At 35.5% G+C, this 17,334-nt stretch overlaps 1 protein-coding gene across 1 annotated transcript in view; it reads left to right on the top strand.

Moving 5' to 3' along the window:
- The first annotated feature begins 682 nt into the window (after positions 1–682).
- The window catches only part of RASSF9 (Ras association domain family member 9), a 35,163-nt gene continuing 18,511 nt past the window's right edge, over positions 683–17,334 (top strand). Inside the window, exon 1 of the mRNA XM_003906844.5 lies at positions 683–1,173. Within this exon, the coding sequence (XP_003906893.2) occupies positions 1,127–1,173 (47 nt within the window). The 5' untranslated portion in view covers positions 683–1,126. The remainder of the gene's footprint in view (positions 1,174–17,334) is intronic.

The raw sequence follows: 17,334 nt of genomic DNA, 5'->3' as shown, positions 1-17,334 counted from the left end.
GGTGGGAGCTGCGCTGGGCTTCCTGCAGGCCCCTGAACTCTCCCAGCTCCATTCCCCTGCCCTGCTTCTGGGTTGGAGCTCTCCTGGGACTAGGTGAAACTTTCCCTCCTTTAGACTTCCCTTCACGTTTCGACTTCCAGCAGATCCCCTAGGTGTGTCTTCTTTACTCGTTGAGGGCAGGAGCAGTTTGCTTTTCCTCTGAAATTCCCAGGGCTCTAAAGGCCCAGTGAATGTCAAAGATGGGGTAGGGGTCAACATAAACTCCGTGGAAGTCAAACACTGAACTCCAGCTGGTTCCTAGACCAAACTGTGATGCATCAGCCCTGGAGCCCTGTGGTCCTTCAGGTCCTTCAACTTTTGCAAGATGAACTTGAGAGTGTGGAGGAGGGACCTGGAAGAAGCTCTTAAGACCGTGAGTTCAGGGACTTAAAATCCTAAATTGTCTGTGAGTCCACCTTGATCTGGTTTCCAGCTTCACTCTCCCTAATATATTTTAAAGTCCTGACACCCTGGCAGGGGATTTGGGGGTCGAATGCCTTGGCAAACAGAGTTTTCGGCTCTCCCTCATTCTTGCCATGATGAGATGACTTACCACAGACTGGAGCTGAGCAGGAGTTGGGGGATATTTACTTTTAATCCGTTTAGGTGCTTTCAGTACACCTTGTGTGGTTGGGTGTGGAAAGCGGGGGATGGGGGTTTCCAGATCGAGTGAAATTCCCATTCCATTGGTATTACCATGCCTGTGGGGTTGGCAGTTCTTTAAGTTTAGCTAGTCTGCAAATAACTACAGAACACAATAGAGTCCTCCTCCCTTCCTGTCTCTCTCTTTCTTTCTTTCTTTTTTTTTTTTTTCTTTTCCTGCTTCCAAACGCCTTCTTCGAGGCTGAAGCCGGGCAGGTCTCCAAAGGTGCAGCAGCCACAACAATCCCGCAGTTCAAAGTTAAGCAGCAGTTGCACAACTTCCAGCAACTTTCTCAGCCGGCTACTAATGAGCTGAAAGCCAGGAACATTCGAGGAGAAGAGAAAGCTTCCAGCCCTCCTCCCTTTACCCTGGAAATCCAGACACCCCCACCCCTACCCCCAGATCGCTTTAACATAACTTCTTTATTCAGTTGCCCGACAGACCATGGCTCCCTTTGGAAGAAACTTGCTAAAGACTCGGCATAAAAACAGGTAAAGTAAAGCGTGTGTGTGTGTGTGTGTGTGTGTGTGTGTGTGTCTGTGTGTGTGTATGTGTCTGGTATGTGTAGTCTGGACCCTACTTGTGAAAGCCTGTGTTTTGTGGTTGTTAGATTCTGATAAAAAAGGCTTTGTGGGGACAAAGCCCTAGCCTAAAGAGTTAGGCTAGTATGAATACCTAGATGGTAAGGATATTCCCCCAGTATTGATAGATGGCATTTACCAGCTCAAGAATCGCAGACGATAAAGAGTGAATATTTTTTACTCCTTTCTCCCCTTTTGAACAGTCCTGGCTCCACAATTAGCAAGATAAACAGTTTCTCTTTTTGTTGTCCTGGACTTTTGAGGGTAGTAGAATAAAAAGTGTCGTTTTGTTTCAAACAGAGCTTTAGAATACTATAGAAAGAGTTAAAACTTTGATAAAGAGATAACTAAAATTTATAGTCACTAAATAGGATGAGAAATAAATCTGCTGATATAATTCAGAAACAATGCTTTGGCTCCCCTGAGAGCGGGGCATTCCTGAAAGCTGGAATGTTCCCAAAGTGAAAATACTCTGGAGAGAAACTCTGTGTGAACTGATTCTTTCAAAAATCTTTGAGAATTTTAGGAAGTTATAAGCACTAAAGAAGGATTCAAGCAGCTATCCTCTCTAATCCTTATTATTACTATTTTACTTTGATTTGATTTGATATTTCAAGCTTGAAATGCCTGTAGTATAAATAAGTTACTTAAAACACACATACACACACATATTTTCCTAGGGACAGTATGTCTATTTTAGTCTTGTTAAATATTTTATTTACACATCAAATGTTACGTTTTCATGCCAAAAACTTGAGAATAAATTTAGACATGGGCTATATTTTTTAAGATATATTTATTTTGGCATAGGGACTTGTCCACCACTTTTCTCTCAATCATGCCTGTTTGTACTTGTCATAATTTGCTCAGTGCAGATTTAAAAGGATACAATTACATGGTAGGAAATGATATAATTATTTTAAAGTGTCTACCTGACGATATACAGTAATAACAACTTTAAAGTAAATCTCCATATTTTATTTTTGTGCACACATGTCTACTTTGAAAATCCTGTTTTTAACTCATTCCAAATGTATTCATGATTTAGTTGACAAAATTTCCTTTAGAAATTAAATGGCCTTGATAAATACTGTAAAAGTTTCTAAGTAAGCTTTATTTTCTAATAATTTGACAATATTTCACAAATATGGTATTTATGATAATTACAGATAATGAAACTGTATATTAAAATAAAGTGGTTTGAGTATTTAAAATCTGTGTTTTGATGGTGGTAATGTATTTTAAAATATTCTAGAATATTCCAGAAAAGCCTCCCGCAAGGCAAAAATAAAAATATTCTGGTTTCTAAATGATATTTTTGTAGTGGTATTTTTGTAGTATTATTTTGGCATTTGTTTAAATGTCATCAAAATATACAAAAATACTCTGGAAAACTTTATGGTTTCATAAATCAAGTTGTGTTTCTGGCATACTATCCCTGTAGTCAGGTCTTTCTGTTTGTTTGTTTGAGGTTTTTTTGTTTTGCTTTAGCAATTTGAGATTTCTGTCATTGGTATGCCAAATACAGGACAATAAAACTTTGCATGCGCCCCTGAGTTTCCCTCAGGGAAGTGCATTCTTCAATTTCATTACATCAGTTCTGCCACTCTGCTATCTACTCTACCTATAAAACTAGCTGTCTTTTGAGGAGGTGAGTATACAAACATTTTTTAAAAGTTTTCTATGCAAAATTATGAAAAGGTGAAAATAAAGATAAAAAATAGAGAGTTTAATAGTGTTTCAAGTTTCTCAGAAAATGGAATGGCTCCCGAAGATGATGCTTTGTTATGAAGGCAAGTGTTTTGGAAAAGGTGGCAATAGTAAGGATATGCGTAAGCTTCTCTAATGAAAGTATTTCCCTCTACAGATTTGTATCATTCAATCCTTAAGAAAGATTTAAACCACAGCAGTGGTCTAGGACCCAAAAATATGGGTATTTCAAATTAAGCAGTAAATAAATTACAGAGTGTATTGAAATAGAATTAATATTTGTTTTGGTATTTAGTAATTCTATATACTGGGTCTTTGGTTTTGTTTTTTCACCTTAGCAGAGGTGAGATCACAAGTGAAAATTACTTGCAAGATTAAGTTTGCTCATTTTGTTTACAGTTTCCATAATGATTTGAATAACCACACTCTAAAGCACAGAAACAAAATATCTTTTCTTCAATGATGAGTGATTTATCCTTTCATGGAAAATGTGATTTATGATAAGATAGTTATCTGATAAGAGTCACTATATTCTTCAAATACAGACATAAAATTTCTTGTACAATGTAAAGTAAGAATTTGGATAACAAATATATTTATATGCCTTATGATATATGACAGGCAACAATAACAAAAAACTACTTGAGCATAATTGCATCTTTATCAGCAGGAAAATATATGTACTGTTACAAGGAATATTGGAGATTAAAGATCATAAAATTTTGAGAAAGTCTGCTTACAGAATTTTTCTGCATGCTATTCTCTGCCTCTCTTTTCACTTTTGGTCACTCTTGGAGTGATACTTAATCACCCAGAATTGAACCTCATGAGATAGTACTATAAATGTTCTTATAATAAATGGATAGTTGAGAGCTTTAGAGACAAACAGGATGCAATTAAAACTTCAAAGTATGAGGCAATACAAAATTTTAGAAAATACAAACCATAAAGCTTGGAGAAGGTGGGGCCGTATCTGTCTAGACACCATTGTGTTTTCATGTCCAAGACAGTGCCTGCCATGTAGTAGAACTACAATACAATTATCAATTTTGTAAATTGAATTATAATTTGTACTCAAACTATAAATATACTAATTATTGTATTCTCTATTCATCATGTGACACTAACTGGTATTACATAAAAGTGAATACTTTTTAAAGAGTTAGTTGATATTTAATGTAATTCAAAACCTAAAGAGATAGACACATAGTTATATGGATTTTGAAACCAAGCAAATTTGATCGCACTAGATAATTTTTTTCCCAAATTTAAAGATTATTTAGTTCAACAATTTAGGAAATAGTATTCAGGAAATTTGAGAATAATAGATGCCTAAATAAAAAGCCTGAAAAGTTTGTATGCCCAAATATAATTAAGCATTTCATTTCAAACTTTCATATAAAGACATGGAACCAATCTAAATTTTTTTCTGTTTACAATGAGAGTTAATCTTTTAAATTTTTCTAAGTGTGATAATGTTTAATTGGAAGACTTCGATTTTAAGAGAATCTGTTGATTTTAGGAGTTGAATTATTACTTTGATTCCAGAAAAACAGAATATTCTATGACTGAATTCCAAAGATTCTTGAGGCATATCTTCTTCATCAGACTTTTGTTCAACATGTTTGAATACAAATGTTTGAGAGATACAAAGAATACAAATGTTTGAGAGTATAGATATATTTCAACAAGCTGTTCAAGTTCTGACAGTGTTTTCTAAAAGTTGCTAGGGAGCCAATGTTCCTCACATAAAAGCTAAAGAAGTAAATAATGAAACACCAATCCATTTGAGATTCATGTGGACATTCAGCAATTGGATTTAGATTATTAACCTATTTACCATTCACATAGATTCCATTTGTGAATGTGATTGTCTTTATATTAGATTATGTTTTCAAGGTAAAGATTGTTTTAATGTTAATATGTCTAAGTAACTATCAGAAATTTTGTAAAAGTTCAGATAACTAGAATGTTATTATAAAGCTTTTTCGGAACACTTGGTTGTAAGGTATGATTTTGTAGTGTTTTAATTAATAAAGTTTGGAGACAGAGAATTGGTTGGTACTTTCACCAAACCTTGCTGGAAGTACAACATTGCCATAATGAAATAGTGTCTAATGTGTTTTTCAAAATAGGAAATGAGAATAGTTTGCATAGGTGATTTGTAAGATAAAAAATAATGAATATAAAAATATTGAATCCAGTTCAAAGGGCATTTAAAATTATTTTGAAGTACTATTTAGTTTTGTCTTCATTTTCCCTTAATTTCATCTCGAGGGTTTCCTTTGACTTTCACAAAACGTACTGATATATGAATACCCACTACAGGCTATGGCAGACATACTTGTAATATCAACCTAAAATTAAAAGACTCCAAAAAATTTGCTTGTCCTGAATTTATGAGCATAAAATATTATAACTTTATTGTTTTATAATTGATACATAAAATTTGCATTCCAGGTTGCTTTTTAATCAATTAGAACATATTTAGCCAAAAGTTCTTAAAGCCAAGTACATTATATTGTCACTAGAAGTAAATCATTCAATGATTGCTTCATCAGAAGAAAGAATTAAGTTTTGTGGTTAGGGCAAAAGTTGCTGACAAGAAGGATGTCTTCTCTCTGTAATTAGAAGTATGGTAATGTGTGTATTCTGCAGAGTGGGAAATTAGTATGCACTATTTTGTTTATCCTTCCAATTAAGATTCAAAATGTTCCCAAAACTGTATGGAGAAGTGCCAGATATTTGAGTATATAAATCTTCACAGTTCTCAGGAGTTCCTGAAAGTGATTTCCCCTGATTATATCTGGTAACTCAAGTAGTTATTAGTTGGCAGTGGATAGCTCATTAGGAACAATGACTGGAATGCTTTATCCCTAGCAAAAATATCCTGAGAGCTGTGGCAAGGGTGAAATTGAGCTCTAGGTTAAACCTGAATTGTTTCTGAAGAAAAACTAAGCCAGCTTTGTGTTACATAAAATATATTATATACAGTATCAGTGCCTGGACACATGTCAAGGTGAGAAGTACTTAAATCAATTTTTGGAGAAAAGTTTTAAAAAGTTTGAAGCTGTCTAATAATTTAATTTAGATAATGTATTTATTGGCTGTATAAAACTCAGAAAGTTTTGATGTTATGTTACTGTCATGTAGTTCCAGGAGATCTGATGATAACCCTAAATAATTCACAAATGTGTGGCTCTATTCTTTTGATATTAGTTCCGAAAATGAAATAAGGTTGAAGTAGGGGTATGTGTTTAACTCTTGCAGGTGTATATGAATACCAGTCCTTGACAAGGAATCTCTTTGCTTCTTACATATCAGCTTTCTAAAATGAAACCTCATGATATCTGCACCAGGTATATGTCAGAGGAAAAAGTTCAGCTTACTTTTGCATTATAATGACTTTAATATATGGTTGCTTAATTAATTTCTTGACATCCAAACACAACATTGGCAAAACACAACACTGATTTCTTAAGTGCTAATTCTTTACTATTTTTAATAGATTGTGATTCCATTCTCGTGGAGTCTGCTGTAGTACTACACCTTCTAGAGAAAGTTTGTGTATTTGTTGGATAAAATTGAAAGCAATTACTAATATAAATGATCATACAAGTACAAAGTATTTATGAGAATGGAGTAGAGCCTTGCGAAGATGTTTAGCACTGGCAGTAATAAGATATTTCAAGTATAAGAATGAGCAATGTAAATTAAATCTGCTGAAAAACAAGGAAAATTATGCTCAGAAGTTTGTATCTTCAGACTAGAATGCACCCTGCTTTTATAAATAAAGTGATTTAAGCATTTTGTTTAAAAAAATCATTGAGTGTAGGTCCAATCAGAACAGGGACCTTACTTGTCTTTTTCCGTCCTAGATAGCCAGAGAATAAGTGCTCAAAAAATATTTGTTGATTGAATAAAGACATTCAACATATACTCTCAAAATACAGCTGGTCAGTAATGTATTTCTGTTAAGTGGATACGTGGGTACCTTAAAACATGAATCCATTAATGCAAGGTTGACCTCTCATCTTCCCTGTTCCTAGGCTCAGCTCCTGGCTTTCAAGTGGTAAAGGGCCATATCTAATAAATCGATGATATGAGACTTTATCAGACGTTTGGTAGAAAAACAAATCAAGGAGCATGGCCATTCGTTCTCTAGGGATGTTCTTACCTCCCCTCATCCTCCTAGAGCACAGCCAGGTAGGCATGAGTGAAGTTGGGTGGGTGAGACTGAATGGCTTCTAAAGACCTCACTGTTGAATATGGAGCATATCTCCTTCTTATTTGAGATAGTTTAGCAACACAGTTATAGGAATGTTCTGAGTGGCTACCTTTTAATTTTATTTCTTTAGGACGGGTAAACTGTGTTTAGTACTGTACCAGGCATGCAAAGACACAACCCCATTCCTAAGAGATTAAACTCCTAATTGAGAAAACAGCATTATAGTAAAATAGCTCATGCAAGAACTTTTTAAAAATCACCCTTCCATGGAAAACTATCTTTGACAGGGTAGACAAAATCATAATCTTTGTAATACAATTAAGAAAATTAGAGTATAATCTCTTGGAGTTGATGAAGGCTATTCCTCTGTAGAGTAGGTGCTCAATAAATGTTGATTAACTCTATGTAGAAATATTTAAGAGAGGAGTAAATGGAGGTAAAGGAAAATAAAATGAGCATCATCGTAATTAGCTAGCATTTATTAAACTCCCACAGGCAACAGGCTTGAACAAGAGAAGGGAATGCAATAGATTTAGAAAAATATGTAGGAGGGGGCTGAATCACACAGGGCTAAGATTGACTCACATATGATAATTAAAAGAGAAGAATCCAAGAAGTGGGCAATAATATGGTCAGTTTGGCAATAATCAATAATCTTAGTTGAGTTGGTGGAAAACAATATTTTACAATTACAATAAAAGCGTTTAAAATACTTTCATGTATTTATATAACATTGTCAGGTTGAAAGTCAATGGCAGTTGACTTCTGTTTATTCTAATCATCACATTAAATTGGTCAGTTTATCAGATCTTGAAATTGAATAACTACCATTTTATGAGTCTTTTAAATTTTATTTCCATTTATGCAGATAGTGGTCCAACTTCAGCAAATTTTCAGGCTCATTAATTATGGTGTATGATTGGTAGAAGCTTTGTGTCAGAGGCCTATTGATATGCCCTCTGGTGCATGTTTCTTGTTCTCAACCAATGGTTGGGACGTTTTGTAGCCACCTCATATACCTTTAGTTACTCTTAATGCTCCTTATTTATTCTGATCTTTTTCAATCCCACTGGAATCCCTGAAATTATGGTTAACTGTGGTAATTTAGCATTCAGTAGAAGAGCATTTGTTTTGGCAAAACACAGTCTTCCACAGTAAAGCCTAAAAGGATACCTATTTCAGCTCTGCACATAAGACTTTGTGTTTGCCTGGAAGATAAGAGAGATGCTATTAGTAAACCATGGAACTTTTTATGGAGTAGACATGTAATAACTACCTTCTCATATGGAGAAGAATTGTACATCATTAGTAAAAACATTTAAAAGGCCATAGTAAAATGTTGAGGTTTCATCTTTGTTAATAGTGCAGGAAACTAGGCACATTACAGAGGTAGACCACAAAGCATTCAACTTTATTCCTTGACTGGCTGTTCTTCTAGCAGTGGAAGTCAAGGAATTTCTTCCTAGAACTATAACTAATAGCCATGAGACTTAGACTAAGTTACTGTTTTAACAATGTTAAGCATTTTTTGTGGTTCTACTTTTAATTAGGAGGACTTGCTCTTATCACAATTTAGAAGATTCAGTAAAACGGTTGACTCTGGAATGTAGTGTTTTACAGAATATGCTCATAATATTTTATTTTTCATTTTTGTGGACACATAGTAAGTGTATATATATATTTATGTGATACATGAGATATTTTGATACAAGCATACAATGCATAATAATCACATCAGGGTAAATAAGGTATCTGCCACATGAAATATTTATCCTTGTGTTACAATCTGATTACACTCTTTTAGTTATTTTTAAATGTACAATTAAATTATTACTGCTACAACCACACTCTTGTGCTATTAGATACTAGAAAATTTATTTTATCATTTCAGAAAAAACCATACATGATGTTCTAAGTAGATCACAAATCTCACTCCATCAGACTTGTGAAGTATTTAAATACACACACACACACACACACACACACACACACATATTTATATCTAGTTATATTGTGAAGTATTAATGATAAATCAGGTATGGATTATGTTTTTAAGGAGCTTGCTGATTAACAAGACACACAAGCCATATGTAAACAATTGAAATATAAAGCAAGCATTTTAAAGTGTCATAATAAAATCCACATGTTGAATAATAAATATTTATTTACCTTGTAGTATGTGCCATATATTTTTCTAGATGCTAAGGATAAAGTAGTGAGAAAGATAAACAAGGTCTTTCCTCTGATTGGATGTGTAATGCAGTGGTAGACAGATAGACAATGCAAGAACAATACGTGAATTAGACATTTGAGATAGTAATTACTGTTATAAGGAAAAAATAGAGTCGTGTAGTGGAGAATGGAGAGTGGTCTGGGAAGTGTTGGCTTGTTAGTTAAGACTGTAATGAACCAAAGAAATCAGGCATGTCAGGCTTGTGGTAGAAGACTGTTTCAGCCAGGTTGAACAGAAAGTATAAAGTCACTAAGACAGAATATGGTTTGGAGCTGTGGAAAACATGAAGGAAGAAAACATAAAGTAAGGGGCTTAACTAGTAGGGAAAGTAGTTGAAGATCTAGATGGAGTGTGATCATTTAGATATTTGTGGATCATAAGGGATGTTGATTGTACTTTAAATGCAAGGGAAATCCACTGAAGGGTATTAACCAGGGGGAATTATATAATCTTATTTACATTTTTCAAAAGGTCAACTTAGCTAGTATGTAGAGAGGTAATTGTAGTAGGACAAAGAGTGAAAGCAGGGAATCTAGTTGCAGTGACATTACAGTGGTACAGGCAAAAGGTGATGACTAGTGTAATGATAGTAGAGAAGGAATGTAGGTGACAAAATGGATACAGTTTGGAAGGAGAAGTTAAATTTGTACTGAGTGAGGGAAGATGAAAAATGAGGGATGACTCTGACGGTTTTAACAGGGATGATTCTGAAGACATTTGTCAAAGAGCAGATGTTGGGAAGAATGTGTGGAAAATTAATGATTCTTCTCCAGCCTTGCTAAGTTTCAGATTAGTTAAATATATAAAGTAGAGGTATTCAGTAAGATATTAGGGCCTGAAACTCAGGACTGACATATAGATAGAGTGGTATGTTAGGTGACAAGGAGAAACAACCTCTGTGGGTTTTACAAAACGGCGTCTATCCTGGCATCTAAATGAGAGGGAAAGTTAGAATATGACAAGTTGGGAAAAAGAATATTGTAGGTAAAGGAGAAAGAGGAGGAAATGTAAAATATTTGGCATAATAATATCAGTGAGTTTGTGAATGGCCAAACAGATTATTTTACTTTTAAATTTAATTTATGTCTTCCTCAGATTGTGGTGGGAACCCTGAAGGGCTATGAGCAAGAAAATGATATGACCATTATGTCACATAAATATCAAACTTGAAGAAATATATTTTAAAATATTGGAAGGAATAGAGAAATAATACGAGTGGGCCAGGTATGGGAGAGTTGAAGTACTTTCTTAAACAGAAAGAGAAGAATGATTTAAGAGTCACCATGGAGGCAGAATTTATAGGAATTCAAAATTCAATGCATAGGACCTGTATCAGGATGGGAAAAAAGAACCATTGGTGACTAGATTTTGGTTCTGAGTAACTGGAGATACATGTGTGTCATCATAAAGAACAGAAAATATGACAGAGATAGGTTTTGGGAGGGAAGAACATCAGGGTGAAGACTGAAGAAAATTAAGGTGTGATTTTAATGTTTCCAAATATTCCACCTGTAAACACCTGGTGTTTGGATACACTGCACCTGAGATGGGACTGTGAGAGCAGCCTTTCATTCAACCTACTCTTCTCCCTCCTGACATCCATATGGGGCTGATTAATACAGAATAGCACGATGCACCTGGAGTGAGGCTTTCAAAGGCAAAACACAAACTGGTTTCCCAGTCAGGGCTGTCAGGCTGACTAATCTTACATGAATCACAGTCAGGCCACATGAGGCAGTCACCCTTTTAATGATCCTTTAATCATTACCTTTGGTTGAAATTGCTTTCAAACATAGCCATTATTTCCAATGGACTGTAAGGGTGTGTGTGTGTGTGTGTGTGTGTGTAAAGATCACATTATTTTTACCTGTTTATCTCCTGGAGAATGGCACAGAGAAAACTTGTGTAGATATTGAAGTTCAATAAACATTTTATTATTTAAACAAATACAGTGTAGATTTCTGGGGCAGCCAAATTATCTAGGACAGGAGCTGTCAAACTTTTTGTGTAAAAAACATAATAAATATTTTATATTTTCCCAGACATAGTGTCTCCATCTCAACTACTCTGTCCTTGTAGTATGGAAACAGCTATAGACAATACATAATGAAATCGATGTGACTGTGTCCCAATAAAACTTTTATTTACAAAAACAGGTGGTGGGGCAGTTATAACCACGAGGACCTTAGTTTACAGACACTCGATCTAGATTATTGACTGAGAAATTCCCTTTATATATCTCCTTACAACTCCCCCTTCTCATCTCCACCCCACTCCCAAGTTTAATACCTACTGTATTAGGCATTTAGTCGAAAGTGAGACTTAGTCCAGGACTTGACTGGCAAATTAGCAAAAAAGGAAGCATTATCTAAAGTACAAAGTGCTGCTACTAAGTGTATATTAGATTTTGTAGAAGTATCAACATGGTGAAATCTCGTCTCTACTAAAAATACAAAAATTAATCAGGCATGGTGGCATGCGCCTGTAATCCCAGCTATCAGGGAGGCCGAGGCAGGAGACTCACTTGAACCTTGGAGGTAAAGGTTGCAGTGAGCTGAGATCGCACCACTGCACTCCAGCCTGGTCAACAGAGTGAGACTTCCTATCATAAATAAATAAATACATAAATAAGCACACATTTCCATTTGGGTTTGTGGAAGTGAAGTTATTCAGAGAAGGTTAGAGAACTTTCCTGAAAGCAACACTTAACACTTAAAGCAGAGTAAGAGTTAGATGGAGAAGGGATCAAAGGATGTTTCAGGATAACGCAACAGGTTATGGAAAAGCTCGAAGTCAAAATAAAAGCATAGCAGATGCGGTCCGTTCCAGTCTAGCAATCAATAATGTGATATGTGTAACAGCAGGTTGTTCTCATAGTAGACCTGTTAGAGATCAGCAAGAAGTAAGGAATGGCTAACTCAATATGTATATTAATTAATGCTTGGCTATGAGTTAGAGGAGTCAGATTATGGAAGAAATCCTAGGAGCAGAAAAGAGATAGAGAGTGGGATAAAGGGAGACAGAGACAGGTTTAAAATGCAAGACTCAGAAATAATTTAAAGATTTCAATCAAAGAAATTAAAACAAGATTTACATTTTAAAAATGACAGTCTGGTAAGATTATGGGGCACAAATGTGAAGGGGAAAGATTTTATAATAACAGAATATACAATATCTTACTACAGTAATATATAGTAAAAGAGTTGTCTGAATTGTGGTAGTGATGAATATGAGGGCAGATATTTGGGCTAGTTAAGAGAAAAGATAAACAGTGATTGGTTGTTAAAGAGGAGAGAGGCAAAGGAAAGAGTTTAGGAAAACTCATTTTTCAAGCTGGGTAGACAGATGGGGAATACTATTAATAATTGCATTCAGTAAGATAGGAACTCAGGTAATGTAATAGTTTGATATTTGAAAGAAGAGTATGATGAATTAGTTTTCACGGGTCAAATCTGAGGTGTTTGTAAGTTATGAAAATGAAAATATCAAGATCCAAAAAAAAAAAAAAGCTGGGAATATAGGTCTAGAACTCAAGGTCGTAATAGTTAGGTTTAGAGAACCATCATCATACAACTGGTTTACAGACTGCAACTATTATTGCAGTCACACACAAGACTGTGTTTAGTGAGACAAGAAATGAGTCACAGTCGAAAACTTAGGGGATGCCAACTGTATCAGTTATCACTTACTGCATAATAAAACACTCCCCAGCCAGCGCGGTGGCTCAAGCCTGTAATCCCAGCACTTGGGAGGCCGAGGCGGGCGGATGACGAGGTCAGGTGATCGAGACCATCCTGGCTAACACGGTGAAACCCTGTCTCTACTAAAAATACAAAAAAAATTAGCCGGGCGAGGTGGCGGGCGCCTGTAGTCCCAGCTACTCGGGAGGGTGAGGCAGGAAAATGCCCTGAACCCAGGAGGCGGAGCTTGTAGTGAGCCGAGATTGCGCCACTGCACTCCAGCCTGGGCGACAGAGTAAGATTCCATCTCAAAAAGAAAAAAAAAAAAAAAAAAGAAAAAAAAAACCACTCCCCAAATTAGTGGCTAAAAGAACAATTTATTATTTTCCATAATTCTGTGGGTCAGCAGGACTGGTTCTTCTGCTGGCTTCACCTGGGCTCTCTCATGAGCAGCTGATTGGCTGAGGGCTCAGTTCAGGTAGAGCAACTTTATTTCGATGGTTTGCCTCTTTTCTCTCCATATACTCTTTGAACTCAGGCTTTTTTTCATCAAATAGGAGTCTCAGACTGCATTCCAAAAAGAAGTAAGCAGAAGCTGCAAGACTTTTTGAAGCCTGAACTCCAGAACTTGCAAACATGGGGTTTGTCACATTCCATTGGTCATAGCAAGTTCCAAGGTCTATTCAAGGGGTGAAGAAATAGAGAGCTTCTCTTAATGGGAAGAACTGCCAAGTATTTGTGGCCATGCTAATCTTAACTTGCATGACGTCCACATCTATTGACTATGTGGAAGAAGCAACGTCCATGTGGGATCTGGGAAGAAGCAGCTGGAAAAGTAAAGGAAGACCCATGTGAGAATGGCATCGTAACAGTCAAGGAGAGGAGAGTTGCAAGAATGGAAGGAGGAGGTCGGAATGCATTATGTTACAAAGAGGTCATGTCAGATCAGTTCTGCAAGTGACTATTGGGTGTGGCAGTTAGGAGATTTCTGAAAACCCTAAGAAGGCCCGTGTCTACTGAGGATGAGTGGAGGCGGTAGATAGACATTTTGTGGTGGGTTGAGGAGTTTCTGGAAAGTGATGTACTAGAGAGAATAACAATGGATTGCTATTTGGTGTGTGAAGGAAAGATAGTGGAGGGGAATATGTGGTCAAGCGAAGGTTCTTTTAATGTGACAAGATAGTAGAAAGAACCAGAGAAAAAGGTAGAAGATAAAAAGAGTTAATGAAGGGGTAAATTATAAAGCAAAGTCCTAGAAGAGGTGGAGACGTTAAAATTCAAAGCATATTAAAGAGTTAAAACCTAGGGAAGAAAAATAAACGCACAATACTTTTGATATAGACGATTCGTATTTTTCTCTTACCAATAATGTTCCCAAGTATAATATCTCTCCTTTTCCTTAACAAAATAGAATGGCAAGCCCTGATATACTCTCATTTCTACAAGTTAATAATTTTCTTTTTCTCTTCAAGAAATTTATTTGTGATTAATGTAAATAGTTGATTATTCAGATGAAGCTTCCAGTTGGAAGTTATTTTGTTGCAGTTCATTACAGGGTATATTCAGAAAATGAAAGTCAGGGATAACGGGGCTCACCTCATGTTTTCAGCTATCCAACTGGATAACTGAAATTCTTTCATGTGACTTATGCCCTTCCAGTTTACCAGCTTATCTCGGAATACATTTAGAGGGGAAGAGCAGGTGGTTGCACATAAATACAAGCTCAAAATCATTATCATTAGGAAATATCTTGCACTAAGAAGGGAAAGCCAATATGGATTCGGCTGTCAAAAGAAAATCTCGTACTAATAGCTGAAATAACAATAGTTATCAGTAAACAAAACATTAAGGGTAGGTGACTTTCCTTTTAATAAGCACTTATTTTTTGTTGCGAAATATTTCTTTACAAAATACCAAACACTAAGGGCACTTTAGCAACCTCGCAGGTGCAGGTAATACTGGGAAGTGAACACTCGAATTTTCAACAAGATTAGATATTTTCTCACCATTTCATCTGGTAAATACCGCATGTTAAATATTTGTATTTTGATTATAATCAGTTTCCGGAATCTGAACTATGAGCTCAGTTTACTTAACCCCAAGTGGTTTCCAATACACATTCTTTACACACTCTCTTCCCTTTTCTCTGTACATGGGAATTATGTTGTATAGCTACCTTGCCATTATGGAATGTCTAGGGTTTTTCTTATCCCGCATGTCTGGTTTATAATATTACTTCTTGGAAAATTGAAGTGGCATTAGTTGAGCACAGAACTAATAAATACAATTATACACACACACACTTGTATACACACAAACATATATATCAAATTTTAATTTTCAAGATAATTTTTTCTTTTGTTTTTATTAAGTGATGACTGTCCTAAGTTTCCACAGAGTCATTAATTTTCTGAAAGACTCCAATTTTCAAACTATTTTTTAAAAATGTTAATGGTTTGAGTTTGGAGGAAACTATTTTCATAGCACTAATTTTCATGCTTTATCTATCAAAACAGTGATTCAAATTTCCTTAGCAACCTAAGAGCTGTATTATTTATGAGTTCTGTATTTATCTCTCCCTAGGATTGCAGCTGTATGATCCAAAAACAAATGTTACTTCAGAAGACATTTGCCACATACTGGGTAAAATTAAGCAGAGTTAGTTGTGGGCCAGAGCTTCCTATTTCATGTGTAGCATATTTGCTTTACCTAAACTGCCTTCAGTTTTTCTGACGTGTTTATTTTTTAAGTGTAGGAAATAGCCAGACAAACTTAGAATTTATTGGTCAATGTAGCTTTTTTTTTTCTTTTTCTTTTCCTTTTCTTTCTTTCTTTTTTTTTTTTTTTTTTGTCACCAGACTGGAGTGCAGTGGGGCCATCTTGGCTCACGCAATCTCCGCCTCCCAGGTTCACGTCATTCTCCTGTCTCAGCCTCCGGAGTAGTTGGGACTACAGACGCCGAACACCACACCCGGCTAATTTTTGTATTTTTAGTAGAGACGGGGTTTCACCATGTTGGCCAGGATGATCTGGATCTCTTGATCTCGTGATCTGCCCACCTTGGCCTCCCAAAGTGCTGGGATTACAGGCATGAGCCACTGCGCTGGGCCTCAATGTAACTTTTAAAGGCTGAACAAGTGGGGGAACATTGAAACTTACTAAAAATAAATTGAACAGTTCTCTAAAACTTAAAGACGACAGTCAAAGGTCCTCCTAGACTGACATTCAATATGTATTCCTGAAAAAAATTTTAATGTTTTATGTAAGAGATCCCATCGGCATTTTAATACAGTTTTATGCAGTCATACATTATTTACATGAGGGAAATATTATTTAATTTATTGTTAGCAAATACAGGTGGCTTCTGAGGAAAAAAGATGACATTTTTCATTTTATATGGTAAAAAATAGTTTAATTTGTGCGTTACAGACGTTTCATGTAAACCTTAAATATTGTGAAATGTGACAAGGTCAAATACATTTAGAAAGTACTGTATACTGAAATCATTTTCCTTTTCTTGGGGTTTTATGATGTAACATCATCATATTAAATGCCCTCAGAATTCCTAAAGTAAAGAAATCTATTTGACTGTGTTTATCCAGGGGTTGACAAACTTTCAGTAAAGGACTAATAGTAAATATTTCAAGGTTTGTGAACCATAAGATCATTCTCTGTCACATACTCAACTTCGTCATTGCAGCATGAAAACAGTCATATACAATATGTAAACAAATGAGCATGGCTGGGTTTCAATAAAACTTTATGGACACTGAAATCTGAACCTTATGATTTTCATGTCTAAGCTGGTTATTTTCCTTTTGATTTTTAAAATCATGAAAAAATGTAAAACACATTCTTAGACCATGAACCATACAAAAACTGGTGGTGGCCTGCATGTGATCAAAGGGCTATAGTTTGCCAACACCGTGGTAGCCAAATAATTTCCAAATTTATTTGAACATCAAAACATTGACTTATCACCTATCTATTGACTAATGAACAAGTCTAAAGAAAACTAGAAAAATAACTGAACCAGTTGTCCTTTTCAATTTTCCATTTCCAAAGCTAGCAGAGACATTTTAGCTTTGTATGTTTAAATATCTAGACAAGGTACTAATATTTACAAATATGAACTTGGCGCTCTGCTGGTCTTCATATAACCACATTATTGTTGTCTTATTTTTTTTGTTTTTTTTCTAAAGCAGACAGAGAACTAGTCA

The sequence above is a fragment of the Papio anubis genome, chromosome 9 (assembly GCF_008728515.1).
Source record: "Papio anubis isolate 15944 chromosome 9, Panubis1.0, whole genome shotgun sequence".
Lineage (NCBI taxonomy): Eukaryota > Metazoa > Chordata > Mammalia > Primates > Cercopithecidae > Papio > Papio anubis.
The sequence above is the reverse complement of the archived record's forward strand: the minus strand, read 5'-3'. Positions and strand labels throughout refer to the sequence as shown.